The sequence below is a fragment of the Pan troglodytes genome, chromosome 18, assembly GCF_028858775.2.
Source record: "Pan troglodytes isolate AG18354 chromosome 18, NHGRI_mPanTro3-v2.0_pri, whole genome shotgun sequence".
NCBI classification, from domain to species: domain Eukaryota; kingdom Metazoa; phylum Chordata; class Mammalia; order Primates; family Hominidae; genus Pan; species Pan troglodytes.
This window is the reverse complement of record NC_072416.2, coordinates 64,758,111-64,776,274: the sequence shown is the minus strand read 5'-3', so window position 1 is coordinate 64,776,274 and position 18,164 is coordinate 64,758,111. Positions and strand designations below refer to the sequence as shown.

Here is an 18,164-nt window from a genome sequence, read left to right as displayed (position 1 = left end):
GAATCTCTATAGCCTCTTCTGTTTCAAGATACCATAAGCATATTTCATGCCAGAGCATCGTGTTGACCACATTTATTTGCCTTTAAGTATATTTTAACTTATATACAGATTTTTTTTAAAGTTACCTTAAAAACTTCTTGGTCTCTGCATTTATTGGATTTTTTTAGGCCACCCGCTTGCAAGTTCCTGTTTGATGGAGGAATTGCCCTTATCTGTTGTTAATGGTACATTTTCCAGCCCTAGTCTTTCTTATTGTGTGATGTGATTGAGTTATAAATATACGCTTTGCAAGCAGTTACCCAGGTAGAGAAAACAGTCTCTGGCTTGTACCTAGTTTGTGGTAGGATGTGACATGTCAAAGGACCTCTGCCTCCAGGTTTGGGGGCATCTGTTTAATGCTACACATGGTGTGATCTCCAAGCACATGGGTGAGTTATGTGTAGTGGGCAGTGGGGAGAGAGGCTGAAAAAAGGAACCATGCCTGTGGATGGGTAGGCATTAAAACCCACAGACTTTGGGTACAGAGTAGTATTTTTGAGGACATTCACAGAACCCAAACTAAAGCCGCTAAAATAGAATTTGAAAGTATTGCTAGATTTAGATACTTTATACTGTTGACACAAAGTCATGAATATAAATTTTTTTATAGCATGTTAATTGCTTATACAAAAAAGGTAGTTAATAAAAGATAGGTTTTTTTTTAAGTATATTTTTCTAAAAGAGGAAGATTGGGTTTTTTTGTTTGTTTTGTTTTTTTTTTTTTTCTTTTTTTGAGACAGGGTCTGGCTCTGTCATCCAGGCTGGAGTGCAGTGGCGTTATCTCAGCTCCCTGCAACCTCCACCTCCCGAGCTCAAGCAGTCCTCCCTCCTCAGTCTCCTGAGTAGCTGGGACTACAGGTACATGCCACCAAGCCTGGCTAATTTTTGTATCTTTTGTAGAGATGGGGTTTTGCCATGTTGTCCAGGCTGGTCCTGAACTCTTGAGCTCAAGTGATCCACCCGCCTCAGACTCCCAAAGTGCTGGGATTACAGGCGTGAGCCACCGGGCCCTGCTGGTTTTAAAGTATATGTTGGAATTTGTTGAAAAAGAAGCTAATAGGCCGGGCGTGGTGGCTCACGCCTGTAATCCCAGCACTTTGTGAGGCTGAGGTGGGCGGACCCCTTGAGCCCAGGAGTTCGGGACCAGCCTGGACAACGTGGTGAAACCCCATTTCTACTAAAAATACAAAAATCAGCCAGTATGGTGGCACACAACTGTAATCCCAGCCACTCAAGAGCCTGAGGCATGAGGATCGCCTGAACCTGGGAGGCGTGGGCTGCAGTGAGCTACGCCAGTCTAGGCACACCCCTACACCACACCACTACACTCCAGTCTAGGCAACAAAGTAAAACTCATCACAAAAAGAAAAAGTATTAATAGTTAATAAAATATTTTTGATGATAGTTCTCAAGGTACTTTTATAAAAAATAGTTCTGCCGGGCACGGTGGCTCATGCCTGTAATCCCAACAAGGCTGAGGCGGGCAGATCACCACAGGTCAGGAGTTCGAGACTAGCCCAGCCAACATGGTGAAACCTGGTCTCTACTAAAAATGCAAAAATTAGCTGGGCGTAGTGGTGCACTCCTGTAATCCCAGCTACTCAGAAGCTGAGGCAGGAGAATCGAAGCCTTAGAGTAGGAGATTGCAATGAGTTGAGCTTGCACCACTGCATTCCAACCTGGGTGACAGAGGGAGACTCCATCTCAAAAAATAAAAATAAATAAAAAATAGTTCTCAAAGATAACTGAAAATTTCTAAAAATACATTATAAATTTGGCCGGGCATGGTGATTCATGCCTATAATCCCAGCACTTTGGGAGGCTGAGGCAGGCAGATCACTTGAGGTCAGGAGTTCGAGACCAGCCTGGCCAACATCGTGAAACCCCATCTGTACTAAAAATACAAAAATTAGCCAGGCGTAGTGGCACGTGCCTGTAGTCCCAGCTACTTGGGAGGCTGAGGCAGGAAAATCGCTTGAACCTGGGCAGCAGGGAGGGGTGGCGGCGGTTGCGGCGGCGGTTGCAGTGAGCCAATATCGTGCCACTACACTCCAGCCTGGGTGATAGAGTGAGACTCCATCTCAAATAAATGAATAAATTTGGAGAATTGTCTTCGGCAGTTAGGTCATCCTGGTATTCATTTGGAACCATGTTTCATTAAATCTTAGCACTTGCACATTTGTGTGAATCTATTTTAATAGAAAACAAAAAATATATACAAAGTAGAGAGTGGTATCATGAGCCACAGTGTACTTGTCACCTTGCTTCAACAATTACCAGTTCTGGCTGGGCACACTGGCTCAGGCCTGTAATCCCAGCACTTTAGAAGGCCGAGGCAGGAGCATTGCTTGAGCCTAGGAGTTTGAGACCAGCTTGGGCAATATCAGGAAACCCTATCTCTACAAAAAACTAAAAAATTAGCTGGGCATGGTGGCTTGTGCCTGTAGTCCCAGCTACTTGGAAGGCTGAAGTGGGTGGATCACTATCCCAGGAAATCAAGACTGCAGTTGCCACTGCACTCCAGCCTGGGTGTCTCAGACGCTGTCTCAAAAATAAATATACATACATACATAACCAGTTCTTGATCAATTTTATTTCAACTGTACTTTTACTCTTTGCTCTGTTTACTCCCCACTAGATGATTTTGAAGCAGATTTCAGACGTTAAATTTTATCTATGTATACTGCCATAAGGACATCTAAGATAAGAATTTTTTAAAAACAACCATATTATTATCATAACAAAAAATTACTAATTCCCCAATATAATTAGGCGTCTGGTAATTCATATCTCAATTTATGTAAGTGATGATTTTATCTTCACATTTAAATACAAAGGTTCTGTCTCTTTGGCATCCTTTATAGTATGTGAATGCATTGTTTAGTGTGACCAGCACAAGAAGGGCTTGTTTAAACATAGGCTCTTCAGCACAGCTCACTGCTTTACTGATTGCTGTTATCTTAGGATGATGGATTATTTAGGTTGTGGCACAGTTGACCAGTGAACATTAGTATCTTTTGGTTCTTATTGAAAGCTAAGAGACTCTCACCCTTTTTTTTTTTTTTTTTTTTGAGACCGAGTCTCACTCTGTCATCTAGGCTGGAGTGCAGTGGCACGATCTCGACTCACTGCAACATCTGCCTCCCGGGTTCAAGTGATTCTCCTACCTCAGCCTCCCAAGTAGCTGGGATTACAGGCGCCTGCCACCATGCCCAGCTAAATTTTGTATTTTTAATAGAGACAGGTTTCACCATGCTGGCCAGGCCGGTCTTGAACTCCCGACCTCGTGATCAGTTCGCCTCAGCCTCCCAAAGTGCAGGGATTATAGGTGTGAGCCACCGCGCTGGGTCTGATACCCTCACTCTTTACTTCATAGACATTTTGGAAACCTTTTTAGGTGTGAACACCTCCTGTATTACTGTAGTTTTTTTTTTGAGATGGACTCTCATTCTGTCGCCCAGGCTGGAGTGCATTGGCACAATCTCAGCTCATTGCAACCTCTACTTCCTGGGTTCAAGCAATTCTCCTGCCTCAGCCTCCTAAGTAGCCGGTATTACAGGCAAGTGTCACGATGCCCGGCTAATTTGTTTTGTACTTTTAGTAGAGATGGGGTTTTGCCATGTTGGCCAGGCTGGTCTTGAACCCCTGACCTCAAGTGATCCACCTGCCTCAGCCTCTCAAAGTGTTGAGATTACAGGTGTGAGCCACCATGCCTGGACCCTATATTACTGTAGTTTTAAAGGCACCAGGACCAAGGATTGCTGTCTCCTGAGCACTTGGGCACTTTTTGGTTTGGATTTCCAAATTTTGCATTCTATTTAGAATTCATAGCTGTCACCTTCAAGATCTTCCTGATGTGTCTGTTTCTGCAGCTATGCTGATGGTCACTGTCAGGTGGTAACTAGCTTCATTCACTTGTTTTCTCAGATCACACGCGCTGCAACGTGTGGATTCTGGATGGAGACTTGTACCACAAAGGCCTGCTGAAATTTGCAGTTTCTGCTGAATCCTTGCCAGAGACCCTCGTCATTTTTGTTGCAGACATGTCTAGACCTTGGACTGTGATGGAATCTCTGCAGAAATGGGCTAGTGTTTTACGTGAGCACATTGATAAAATGAAAATTCCACCAGAAAAAATGAGGGAGCTGGAACGGAAGTGTGAGTAAAATATAATTTTCTTAATTGGGAAGTTCACTAGTCTCTTTAGATGGTTTGAATCACTTTCCTTTTCCCAATCCTAGAGGCTTCCCTTGCTTCGTGGTTTTGTTTTGTTTGCACCATTTATTTCAGAGTTCCTCTTGTAAACTCAGTAGTCAAAAGTATTCAAAGCAGTCTTTAACTCAAGTGTCACAAGTTGAAGAAAACAAATCAATATTTATTATCTTCATTGGTTTCCGTTTCAAATAAGAGTCTTCCCTCACTCCCTAAAATGTGTTAAGTTCTGTGGATCTCTGTGCTTTTCTGTTACTCTCTGTCTGCTGAGTTAACATCAGAGGATGTGAGGGTTTGCTGTGGTCTCTGCAGCTTGAGTTTACTGCCCTGGAATTCCATTAAGGCCCTATGGACCCTCATGTTGGCAGGCTTAGAGGAAGTCCTAAAGAAGACAAAGCTTTCAGCTCCTTAGTTCATTTTGGAATCCAGCAAAATACGATTTTAGTTAGAAATAGGAGCGTCTTTTTTTTTTTTTTTTTCGTAATTAACATGAAAGGTTATTTTAAGACTAAGGACATCCAAGCCCTTTTGACAACAAAGAACTTTCAAATTAAAGGAAGTTTGTTTGGGTTTTTTTTTTCCTTAATGTGGTTCAGAAGCTTGTTTTTCCTTTCCCTTGCTTCTGTGCAGTTACATCATCTTCTGTCCACTTGCCAGGGAAATGGGAGGGGCAGGGGCTGGAGCCATGGCAGCAGCAGCAGCCGTCCTGGCCGGGGCAAGCTTGACCCAGCCTGGCGTATTTTCACAGGATGACATCACCCCCTCTGGTGAATTAATGAGGGCTTCTCGGGCATGGCACACGGGATCTTCACACTTACTGGCAGAATGGTTCAGAAATTGTGATGCGCTTTTTAAATCAAGTTTCTCGCAGTGTGTTTTCTGTCCAGTACTTCATCTTGCTTCTGTCCCACGTTGGCTAAAACAATGAGTTTAACATTGTATTCTTCGGTTTGTTGTGCATGTGTATATTTCCCTGGTCACCCGCATGTGTGCTACTGTGATTGTTATGCAGCTCAGCTCATGTGTCTTCAACCACTGACCTTTCTAGATAATGCCTCTTTTTCCCTGAAATAGAGCCCTTAAGGACAACTTCTCTGAATAGTTCTGAGTCTGAAGACCTGCTTTCATCCACTGCACAGACAGCTTTGTACCCAGATGAGTGGGCTAATGTACTGGTGACTTCAGTTCTCTGAAGCTGTTTTCTTAGAGTGATAACCTTGTAGAGATCTGTTAAGACAGAAAAGAGAGAGATTGAGCCAATATTGTTTTTTCCCAGATAGGGAAAGTGTCTGCCCTATACTGTACCAGGTACCAGGTTCTAGGTGCTGGAGACACAGTAAATAAAATGCCTGCTTCTGGGGGGCTTAAATTTCCATGAAACACTGAATTTATTTTGTGATTTAGTCATTGATGGCTGTTATTTAGGATTAGATTCAGCTGCATGTGACATAAAACCTGAGATAACATAATGGCTTAAACAAGACTGAGGGTTATTTCTCTCCTGTAAATGAAATCTAGAGGTGTAGGTAGTTGAGGACTGGAAATTAGAGCCCTGGGAAGACAGCTGGAGGACCTTGCTCCTTTGTGCTTACTGCTTTGTCATTTCTAGGGTGTGGTTCTCTTCCTCCTGACTGAGAGCTCTAGCCTTCACATCCGTGTTCCAGTCAGCAGGATGGAGGAAGAGAAATGCAGGGCTGCAGGGGCTGCTGTCTCTTAAGGAGGCTGGGAAATGTAATCTTTACTTTGGGTTGCCATGTGTTCTAAATATCAAAGTTCAGTTTGGTTATAAGGAGGAAGAGGAAAGAGGACACCATAGGGCAGCTAGCAATTGCTGGAACCATGTCCCACGACTCTGGTTGGTTTTCCATTGGCCTCTCTGCTGTCACCACCCCTTCTCAGATGTTTGGAATGGTAGCCACGTCTTTGTGTTGTATGTTGGAGGAGGCTTTGTTAGTACTGGGTTTAGGCTACATTTTAATAAAGCAGTTGGCTATCCTCTTGCCCAGAGGACTCTTGCTTTCCAGATTAATTGGACTCTAGATGTTATATGGAATGAGTGAAGGGCTGTTATTCAACCTGGTTTCCAGTCCAACACCAGTCTCCATTCTTATGATTTTGGAAAGCTGCTCCATGGCCGGCCAGTCTCTTTTAGGGTTAGGTTCCCAGTGGTTTTGTGTCTGTGGCAGCTGTTTGGCTGCAGGGATCATCTGAGTGAAAGGGAAAGCATCCCCTATAGTCACCAGAAGGTGGCACTTTTTTATACTTTAGTCTTCTCTTTCTTGTTTTATATATGGGGCTTTTCTTATGCTTATGTAGGACTATGGAGTCTTCTCAGGACTGTGAAACCAATAAATGAGGTAGGAGGGAAAAGTTGAGAGAGAAGCAGCAGCAGCAGTGAAGATGCTCTGTGATCTTCTTGTACCCACTCCCATCTGATTCCAAAGGGAAGCCCCAGGTGGGCTGATGTCCCCTGCTGTGAAATACTCACCATCTGGAGAGAAATTGTTAACACTGCAGTATGTGTATACCCAAGAAAAAATGCACGTTTTACTATCCAACTTACATGGTCCTTCCTCTTTTTAATACTGCCTTTTCACTCATGTTATGTACATTTGCTCTGCTTTCCAAATTGTTTTCTAAAATGCTAAGTTGGCCAGGCGCAGTGGCTCAATGCTTGTAACCCCAGCACTTTGGGAAGCTGAAGTGGGCTAATTGGTTGAGCCCAAAAGTTTGACACCAGCCTGGGCAACATGGTGAAACCCCGTCTCTAAAAAAATTTAGCCAGTCATGGTGGTACATGCCTGTAGTCCCGGCTACTCGGAGGCAGACAAATTGATTGAGCCCAGCAGGTCGAGGCTGCAGTGAGCCATGATTGTGCCACTGCCCCGCAGCCTGGGCAACAGAGCCAAGACTCTATCTCAAAAACAATTAAATAAATAAAATAAAATGCTAAGTTATTTAAAAATGTGAATTTCCTATTGTTGGGCAGCCACAATTAAGTCATTCCTTTAGAGCGTGAATAATCTAGGGCTTCTGAACTATTTTCTCCTCATGGCACAGGTAAAAAACAGCAGAAAAGTTTACAGTGCACGAGGTAATGGGGTGGAGGTTCGTGGAGCCAGCTGTCTGAGCTGCCTACCTCCACCTTCCAACCGTAGCTTAGCTTACCTGTGAGCCCTTCCAGGCTCTGTGCTTCTCACTGTCTGGGAAGCCCTAGTTGAGTGCCTCATGAGATCTTGGGGCATTAGATCTTGCCCAGTTAAGCCATTGTATATTTTATTGATTTGAAGATTTGTTAAAAGTGCTTTTAAAGAGAAAAATGTGAGAATATTTGATTCCTTTAAAGACCCTTCCAACAACCACATGGAGGAGTTCTTCTCTGTTTTTATCCAAAATGGAGTACGGTTTACTTGACTAGATTATTTGTATTAACAGTGAAGTATTTGTGTGTGTGTGTGTGTTTGTTTTTTTTTGAAACAGAGTCTCACTGTCACCCAGCCTAGAGTGCAATGGCACGATTTCGGCTCACTGCAACCTCCACCTCCTGGGTTCAAGTGATTCTCCTGCCTCAGCCTCCCAAGTAGCTGGGATTACAGGTGCCCGCCACCATGCCTGGCTAATTTTTGTATTTTTAGTAGAGACAAGGTTTCACCATGTTGGCCAGGCTGGTCTTGAATTCCTGACCTCATGATCCACCCGCCTTGGCCTGCCAGAGTTCTGGGATTACAGACATAAGCCATCGCGTTTAGCCTGACAGTGAAAGTACATGAATGAGCTTAATTAAAGAGATGCTGTAGGCCGGGCGCTGTGGCTCACGCCTGTAATCCCAGCACTTTGGGAGACTGAGGTGGGTGGATCACAAGGTCAGGAGTTCAAGATCAGCCTGGCCAAGATGGTGAAACCCTGTCTCTACTAAAAATACAAAACAAAATTAGCCGGGCATGGTGGTAGGTGCCTGTAATCCCAGCTACTCAGGAGGCTGAGGCAGAGAATTACTTAAACCCGGGAGGTGGAGGATGCAGTGAGCCGAGATTGTGCCACTGCACTCCAGCCTCGGTGACAGAGCGAAACTCCATCTCAAAAAAAAAAAAAAAAAAAAAAAAAAAAAAAGAAGCTGTAGAGATGAAATATCACATCTGCACTTTAGGGCCTAATCAGTTAGTTTTCAGTTTGCTCACTATTACATGAAAGACAGAGAGCTCTCAGATAATTTCAGAAGCTCATATAATAGTAACGTCAAATCTTTGTAAATAAAAACTCGTGGTTTGAAATGTTTGAAACGTGTTCTGTGGGTGAAGAGGAGCAGGTAGGACCTTTCTCTAGGTCCTCTTCAGTCCTGTTGTTTGAATTTACTTAGCATGTTGGTGAGAGTAAAAGGCCTTTGATCCTTCAGTCTTACTGGACTTAGAAGGGTAGAGCTGCCTGTTTTCTTCTCTGGCTCAAGGTAGCTTTAACTGTTGCATTTTTTGTTCTCTGGCCCAACATGAGAGCCTTGAAGTGCCCACATAAAGGTGCAGAGCTGTGGGCTTTGTGGTCACTTGGCTTAACTGAGGCTCGGACCATTGTCACCTTAATGGCCTTCCTTAGCTGGATTAGTGAATATTGTATGCCAATAAGTGGATGTTGTACCACTGACCCTTTCTTGTGTTAGGCAGGAATAGGCCGTGAACACTGCACAAGTGACTTGGGATCCCCAAAAGATGAGACTTGAGTCCACAAGAGTGAGGATAATAAGGAAATACATCTGGTGCTGGGCAAGACCAGCCCGGTTACTTAGTGCTGACAAGCTTCAGCTGTGTGGAAACAGCATGTTCTTATAAAATTCAATTGTTTCATTAAGCATTTTTTTTTTTTTTTTTGAAACGGAGTCTCGCTCTGTCTTACTGCAACCTCCGACTCCCTGGTTCAACTGAGTCTCCCGCCTCAGCCTCCCAAGTAGCTGGGATTACAGGCACGTGCTGCCACACCCAGCTAATTTTTGTATTTTTAGCAGAGACAGGGTTTCACCATGTTGGCCAGGATGGAAGCTTGTTGTTTTTTGTTTGTTTTTGTTTTTTGTTTTGTTTTGTTTTTTGAGGTATAGTCTCACTCTGTTGCCCAGACTGGAGTACAGTGATGCAATCTTAGCTCACTGCAACCTCCACCTCCCAGGTTTAGGCGATTCTCATGCCTTAGCACGAGTCCCCAAGTAGCTGGGACTACAGGTGCACCACCACCCCTAGCTAATTTTTGTATTTTTAGTACAGATGGGGTTTTGCCATGTTGGCCAGGCTGGTCTCAAACTCCTCACCTCAGGTGAACCACCCGCCCCGGCCTCCCAAAGTGCTGGGATTACTGGCATGAGCCACTGTGCCCAGCTCATTAGGCGTTTCTAATGAGGACTGTGATAAGTATTGTAAGTTATAGCTGTTTCTAATGGTCGGCTATGTTGAAGTTACACAGTTCAACTCTTCTGGTATTCCGAAAATATAAGATACATAAGAAAAGTGGCTTTCTTCATGGTAAGAACTATTGAAACCTTAGTATTTTTTAAAAACCTGTTTAAGGGCCAGACATGGTGGCTCAAGACTGTAATCCCATAATCCCAGCACTTTGGAAAGCCGAGGTAGCAGGATCTCTGCAGCCCAAGAGTTTGAGACCAACCTGGCAACACAGGAAGATCCCACCTCTACAAAAATTTAAAAAGTAGCTGGGCGTGGTGGCGCATGCCTTTAGTCCCAGCTACTTGGGAAGCTGAAGTGGGAAGATCACTTGAGCTCAGAAGATGGTGATATCAGACTGCTGCACTTCAGCCTGGGCAACAGAGCAAGACTTTGTCTCAAAAAAGAAGAATAAAAAACCTGTTCAGGGGTTTGGTGCAATTAAAGATGCCCAGGGGAATGTCTTTGCTGCCCCGATGTTACAAAGCTCACACTGAATATTTCAGAATTGGCATTTTGTATCACCATCCCCAAATCCTTGATTTTGCAGTTGGATGTGACTAAGAAGTTTGTCACACACAACTGCCTGTGTTTTGTGCTTATTATTGCCTTCTTTTCAGTGTTCTAAAGCTAACATGTATTTTTATTTATGTGCATGTGATTTTTTTCCCTCTTTTTCCCCCAGTTGTGAAAGATTTTCAAGACTATATGGAACCTGAAGAAGGTTGTCAAGGTTCCCCACAGAGAAGAGGCCCTCTGACCTCAGGCTCCGATGAAGAAAATGTTGCCCTGCCTCTGGGTGACAGTGTGCTGACTCATAACCTGGGGATCCCGGTGTTGGTGGTGTGCACAAAGGTGCTTGCCAGGGGGTTGTTGGCTTGGCTGGGTTCGGGTGGTGAACAGTCACCATCTGAAAGTTTGAGAAACTGTTGACGTTTTTTTCCCAAGGGAGACTTGGGCTTATTTGAGATTCATTAAGGTACATTGACTATGTCAAGACAGAAAAAATTATCATGTAAATTGGAAATTTAAATGCAGGAAACATGACTAGTCAGTTTGCTCATGGCCTAGGGTTAATGTCTCTGAAGCACTGTTGACTTTCAAACTTAGAACTCACAGCAGTTGGCCAGTTGCGGTGGCTCACGCCTGTAATCTCAGCACTTTGGGAGGCTGAGGTGGGTGGATCATGAGGTCAGTAGATGGAGACCATCCTAGCTAACATGGTGAAACCCCGTCTCTACAAAAAATACAAAAAATTAGACAGGCGTGGTGGCGGGCACCTGTAGTCCCAGCTACTTGGGAGGCTGAGGTAGGAGAATGGCGTGAACCCAGGAGGTGGAGCTTGCAGTGAGCCGAGATCGTGCCATTGCACTCCAGCCTGGGCGATAGAGCAACACTCCATCTCAAAAAATAAAAATAAAAAAAAAAGAACTCACAGCAGTTTCCTTAAGGCTATTTAAATCAGCTGATGTGGTCCAAACTGATGGTGGAAAATTAGAAAGATGAGGTAGGAATAAAAATTAAGTTCAGTCATGCCAGACATGGTGGCTCATGTAATCCCAGCACTTTGGGAGGCTCAGGTGGGTGGATCATTTGAGGTCAGGAGTTCAAGACCAGCCTGGCCGACATGGTGAAACCCTGTCTCTACTAAAATAGAAAAATTAGCCAGGCGTGGTGGCAGGTGCCTGTCATCCCAGCTACTCAGGGGCTGAGGCGGGAGAATTGCTTGAGCTGGGAGGCTGAGGTTGCAGTGAGCTGAGATGGCGCCACTGCACTCCATCCTGGGGGACAGAGTGAGACTATGTCTCAAAAAAAAAAAAAAAAAAAAAAAAAAACAAAGTTCAGTCATAGAGAAATAGAGAAATAAAGTTGTATCTCTTATATAAGGAAAAACAATAGGTTTTAAAACTTTTTTTTTTTTTTTTTTTTGAGACGGAGTTTCACTCTTGTTGCCCAGGCTGGAGTACAGTGGTGTGATCTCGGCTCACTGCAACCTCTGCCTTCCCAGTTCAAGCGATTCTCCTGCCTCAGCCTCCTGAGTAGCTGGGACTACAGGTGTCCGCCACCATGCCTGGCTAATTTTGTATTTTTATTAGAGATGTGGGTTTCTCCATCTTGGTCAGGCTGGTCTCAAACTCCCAACCTCAGGTGATCTGCCCACCTTGACCTCCCAGAGTGTTGGGATTAGAAGTGTAAGCCACCATGCCTGGCCACATTTTGGGTTTTAAAAGTACTTTATTTCCAGTCAGAGCCATCATGTTACCCAATTATAGTGTGCCATTCTCATCCTGTTCTTGAGAATGGAGCCCTGTGGAGTGAAGTGTACAACTGTTTACACCGGGCCTGTCTCCTGATGGGAGCTTGTTTGATGTTTAGAACAAACTGTTAGGTGATCAGGCCTATTACATCTTCACTCTACAGATAAAAAAAAAAAACGAGGCCCAAGATGAATGAGAAAAATCTCCAGTTCTTTTTTACTCTTCTCTAATTAATGCTTGGACCCTGAGCTGTGGCTTTCTTCTTTGGAGCCACAATACTTTATTTCTGAAGAATGAGGTGTTCCCATCGTCAGCAGGCAATGAAGCAAAAAGGTGACTCTGTCTGTCTTCCCTGCAGTGTGATGCGGTGAGTGTCCTGGAGAAGGAGCACGATTACAGGGATGAGCATTTGGACTTTATCCAGTCACACCTGCGGAGGTTCTGCCTTCAGTGTATCCTTTGGGCGCTGTGTGGGGCCTGGGTCACAGGCTTTCTTCCAAATGGGGCATCTTCAAAGAGATAAAGCACCTCCCAAACCCAGAATAGTGTTCTGCCAAAGAGAATTTGTACATATCTTTTTACTAGGTTTATGTTTTACTGTATCGGAGTTTTAGGTTTATTAACTTGTATCTACCTTTGATCACTCATTTGTTTGTTTGTTTGTTTGTTTGTTTTAAGATGGTGTTTCACCACTTTGGCCAGGCTAGTCTCAAATTCCTGACCTCAAGTGATCACCTACCTCAGCCTCTGAAAGTGCTGGGATTATAGCTGTTAGCCACTGCGCTCGGCTTATTTTTAAATTTTTTTTCTGAGACAGAGTCTGCTCTGTCACCCAGGCTGGAGTACAGTGGTGCAGTCTTAGCTCTTGTGCTCCTGGGTTCAAGCAATCCTCCTGCCTCAGCCTCCTGAGTACCTGGGACTACAGGTGTGCGCCACCACTTCCAGATTTTTGTTTGTTTGTTTTGAGACAGAGCTTCACTCTTGTCGTCCAGGCTGGAGTACAGTGGCATGATCTCGGCTCACTGCAACCTCCACCTCCTAGGTTCAGGCGACCCTCCTGCCTCAGCCTCCCGAGTAGCTGGGATTACAGGCATGAGCCACCACACCCGGCTAATTTTTGTATTTTTAGTAGAGACGGGGTTTCACCATGTTGGCCAGGCTAGTCTCGAACTCCTGACCTCATGTGATCCACCCACCTCGGCCCCCTCAAAGTGCTGGGATTACAGGCGCGAGCCACCATGCCCGGCCATCTGGATAATTTTTGTATTTTTAGTAGAGACGGTTTCAGCATGTTGGCCAGGCTATTCTCGAATTCCTGACCTCAAGTAATCTGCCCTCCTTGGCCTCCCAAAGTGGTGGGATTACAGGCGTGAGCCACTGTGTCCGCCCACTTTTAATTAATGCTATACATTTGATAAGCTTTCCTATTAAGAATTTAATGTGATCATTTTATCATCAAATTACTTTTATCATACTGTCTTAGAAATATTTTTAAACTTTGCTTTTATGTAGAAAAGGTCAATTACCAAACAGGGTATTGTTTTATAGGCTACTGGTGTTTCCCATATGTTTATGTTTTGTGCTGTCCATGATAGAGAGGTGGTGTCTGTAGTCTTTTGAGTCCTTTTAACTATAAAAAGCCAATAGCAGTTGGTGCCATGGTTCCACACCCTGGGGTGGAGGTGAGAGATGAGTTCCTGCCATCTTTTTTGGGATGGCCCATTAGCCTGTTGGCACCCATCCCTCAAAAGATGGGTTTAATGATAAATTTGGTCGCATGTAGGCATCTGTCTGGGAAGGAATCTGTACCTTGATACTCTGAGAGTGTTTTCCTGGGCTAACCTCAGAGCCAATACTTTACTTCTCAGGAAGTAATCTGTGGGATCAAGACAACAATTTACACGTTAAAAAATAAACTGCACAGCCCACTAGCATCAACATAGCTTTATGCTTTTGACTTCATTCATCTGCTACTATGACCTTTTTACTTATTTATTTTTTATTTTTTACCAGTGTGCAGTATGCCTATGTAATTCTATAAGCGTTTTAGTTTTTAAAATTGTAATGCTTTCTGTTGCTCATATATTGATCAAAAACTGATCAACCTATGAGTAGTACTTTGAGGTTGTATGTGTTCGATTTTGTCTCCTCCTGCAGTGAATTGATTTTTCTTAAGCAGATTGATTAGATGGAGCTGCCTTGATTTATACATCAGTGAAAGAAGAGAAAAACCTCGACTTGTTGTATAAGTATATTGTTCATAAAACATACGGTTTCCACTTCACCACACCTGCCTTAGTTGTGGAAAAGGATGCCGTTTTTATGTGAGTTATTTTGAGCTGATGCTTTGAAACTCTTCTTTTTAAAGTACATTTGCTTTTTACATTTTACCCCTTCAAGGAAGGTGCCTTCTGTCTATGTCTTCTACAGCCAGCTCTCTCACTGCACCTTCTCTCTGTTCCTTTCCGGATTATGAGGCATCTGCCTGAGGGAAGTGGGTGGTGTGGTCAGGGGTGCTGCCTTTCTTCCTTGAGAGCAAGTTGCCAAAACCTAAGCCAGCCATTTTTGGCACTCACTGTCAACTCTGGTAAAATACTGGCTGGGGAGGGAATATAGGGAATTGTGCTTGGGGGATCCTGAATGTCTTCTATTAAAGCGCCTGCTTTATCTGTGTGTTGGCAGGGATGATTGCAAACATCCTCTCGGCATCTCTGTCAGCATGGGCTTTGGCTATGTTAAGTGCTTACTGTGTTTCTGGCATTTCACATTTTGGGAGCCACCGGGATTGATTGTCCTCGATAGAGACTTGGATACCTGTTTTCCTAAGCTGGTGTCTTTCTCTCACTGGAGAATCATAGTGTTGCTGGATGCATAAATATGAAGCTGTGGTCTCTGACAGGACTTGTGTTAGCAGATTGATGTTCAGGCTTCAGTATCCTCCTGACTTAACAAACAATTACATTATTCATTCAGGAAACCTTATTCAGCACCCACTAGGTGCTCAGGTTCTCTGCAAAGGACACAGAAATGAATGATACGTGTTCCTTGCATATGGCACTGTCTAGAGGGGACATACACAGCTGAAGAAGGGAAGGGCAGTGATGGGGTTATGGAGGAAGTATGGCAGGGAAAGCAGGAGGGTGATGCTGGAAGACAAATGGTAGATCCCAGGCAGACTGGAAAGAATTGCAATAGGGGGAGCCGGGGAGTGCAGTCTGTGAGAGGCTGGAAATGTGAAAGCCAGGAGCTCTCAGGGATTTGGGTTGCCTCCTGCACAGTCAAGGAGAGTGTCACTCAGGCTAGTCATAGATGGCATACCTACAGGCTTGGGCTGATTTTAGATAGTTGTTCAGAGCAGTCAGGCAGGCGCCAGAGGCACAAGCCCAGTGAGAGGTGTGTTTGGAATCACTTGGTATCCAAATCACATGTCATCCCTAGGAGCAAGGAGACCGGTTGGATTTGGGGCTGGTCTGGAATGAAGAAGCATCTCTCAGCTTCGGAAGGCTGCATGGCTCACGGCAGTATCTCAATCATGCCCTGCCCGTTTGCACATTTGGTCCTGTTGGTAGTTACCTCTCTGGTGACTGGCAAAGTCAGCAAGGATACTGGGGTGGAGCACCCTGGCTAAGCACCCTCTTGATTATAGAGCTATGGAGTAGAAGTCAGATGGAGAATGAGAGGCCTGTGAGAACAATCAGTCAGTTGCCATCTTTCAGAGCTGCTCGAGTTCAAAAGTGTGTCATACAGGGTATTTTACCATTGCTACCTTTAAGGGATTCAGGTGGGAACCCTAGGCTGTGGCTTCACATAATGGAACTTGGGTGCCATCCTACCCTGTGATGTTGAGCTGGCCAGCACTGGTGTAGGAACCTCAAGGACTCTGTGCTCCTCTGGTTTGGGGCCTAGGATAAACACAGGCCCTGCTTGCCCCTTGGTTCTAGGACACATCTTCCCATGCCAGCAAAGTTAATGAACCAGTCCACAAGATAACTGTTGAAAGAATTCTTAGAGAAACAACCCACAGGAGGGGAGCCATGACAGAGCCCAAGAAAACCATCCCATCCTGAGCTCTGCCTTCTGTGCTGCTCTCTGCATCCTATTCTCTGTCGGAACAGGACCCCACTGTGTCCTTGCTCTTCTAGGCAGAGTTGTGGGAGAGTGCTAAATGCTTTTGAGTGGGGCAGCCTGTGGAATGGGATCTCATACTGGCTCCTTAGACCTTGGGCCCATGAACTCAGTATGGAGCAGGACCTGCGATGTTCTGATGGATTATACCCACGGTGTATTTTGGCACATCTGCCAAAAGCTACAAACAACCCCCAACAACTACACACTTTATCTTGTGAGAAGGGTCCTACCCAGGAGTCCTGAATGTGATCTGAGTATGCTCTAAGGCAGCCCCAGGAAAAGCAATTCAGTCCCTCTCTCTTTGCCTTTAGACCTGCAGGCTGGGACAATGAAAAGAAAATAGCTATTTTACATGAAAATTTTACAACCGTGAAGCCGGAAGATGCATATGAAGACTTTATTGTGAAACCTCCCGTGAGAAAGGTAGCCAAAGACAATTGCTTTAAGGGTTTAGGGCCGGGCGCGGTGGCTGATGCCTGTAATCCCAGCACTTTGGGAGGCCAAAGCGGGCAGATCACATGAGGTCAGGAGTTTGAGACCAGCCTGGCGAACATGGCAAAACCCCATCTCCACTAAAATACAAAAATTAGCTGGGTATGGTGGCAAGCGCCTGTAATCCCAGCTACTTGGGAGGCTGAGGCATGAGAATCACTTGAACCTGGGAGGCAGAGATTGCAGTGAACCCAGATTGCGCCACTGCACTCCAACCTGGCAACAGAGTGAGACTCCATATCAAAAAAAGAAAAGAAGAAAAAGGGTTTAGGTGTTTTTTAATGCAAAAAGAAGCCTATAAAGATGGGGCGTGGTGGCTGATTCCTGTAATCCCAGCAGTTGGGAGGCTGAGGCAGGAGAATTGCTTGAACCTGGGAGGCGGAGGTTGTAATGAGCCGAGATCGGGCCACTGTACTCCAGCCTGGGTGACAAGAGCGAGACTCCATCTCAAAAAAAAAAAAAAAAAAAAAAAAACTATAAAGAAACAGGTCTTACACATTGTATAGTTTGTGGGGGGTAGTGGGGAGTAGTAAGTCCCAGGGCCTTTTTGTTGATCTTTAAATGAGGTCTGGTGTTATGTAAATGGCTCAGGGCTGGTGGGCAGGAGTGATGGAATGCCCACCTGGAGTTGGTGGTGTTTCCCATTAAGTCCTGCCAGTGCTGCCTCTGGATTACTGTTACTGGATCCCCTCATGTGATGTCCTGCAGACCCTGAGGTGTTTAGAACCTGCCAGACTTAAAAACGCCAGTTGGCTACATGCTGCGGCTGGTTTTGGGAGAGGTCTGTGCCAGGCTAGAAAAATATTACTCTGCAGTCTCAGCAGGGATCTCCCAGACCTGTGTTGAAGCCTGAGCCTCGGACTCTCCTTTCAGCCTGAAGTTTGACAGTGGTTAGGAGTATTCTTGGCCTGTGGCCACAAACATGTATGTTGTTTCACAGCTGGTCCACGACAAAGAGTTGGCAGCAGAAGATGAGCAGGTGTTCCTAATGAAGCAACAGGTAAGAAGACCAGTGAGGTTAGAACAGAGGCCTTCTCATGCATGAAATGCCAGTCCCTAGGGTGGGGTTGGGGGTGTCTGAATGTGGGAAGTCACAAAGAGCTTGCAGTGGTAGAGGGGTTGAGACCAGGTCTCCTCATTCCCTCCTTATTTCTAGGATTAGTTGGGGATGGACCACCTCCTTAGGAGATCACCTACCTGCCTTGCAGACTCTCCTACAGGAATAGTAGGATTCACGTCTTTTAAGTGCTCTTTCTTTGGAAATGTGGTTTTCTGGCATAATACTTCCTATGTTGACAGTTAACCAAGTAACCTGACCACACTTCCATTATTTCATGTAGCCTCACACAGCCCTGTACATAAAGGCAGGTGATGCCTATTTTGCAGATGAGGAGAGTAACTTCCCCAAGCTGACGGTTTAGAATGCAGACTTCCCATTTCTTTCACCCAGATTATTGTTAGATGTGTCCTGGGTCCACCTATCATCTGCCCAGTGGTACAGGCAGGTCAGCAGGAAGTTTTGATGGTTCTTTTTCCAACTGTTTCCTTCTTTTTCCATCTTTTTCCTTTCTGTCCTTTGCTTGCTTCCTTAGCTTCAAAACTGGTTACTTGGAGT

The 18,164-nt window shown here is 44.8% G+C and overlaps 1 protein-coding gene across 1 annotated transcript in view; it reads left to right on the top strand.

Annotated features, from left to right (window-relative positions):
* The window catches only part of DYNC1LI2 (dynein cytoplasmic 1 light intermediate chain 2), a 30,850-nt gene that overhangs the window by 5,131 nt on the left and 7,555 nt on the right, over window positions 1-18,164 (top strand). The window contains exons 4-9 of the mRNA XM_016929989.4: window positions 3,967-4,197; window positions 10,357-10,526; window positions 12,288-12,381; window positions 14,118-14,253; window positions 16,369-16,480; window positions 17,490-17,549. Of these exons, the coding sequence (XP_016785478.1) occupies window positions 3,967-4,197; window positions 10,357-10,526; window positions 12,288-12,381; window positions 14,118-14,253; window positions 16,369-16,480; window positions 17,490-17,549 (803 nt within the window). The remainder of the gene's footprint in view (window positions 1-3,966; window positions 4,198-10,356; window positions 10,527-12,287; window positions 12,382-14,117; window positions 14,254-16,368; window positions 16,481-17,489; window positions 17,550-18,164) is intronic.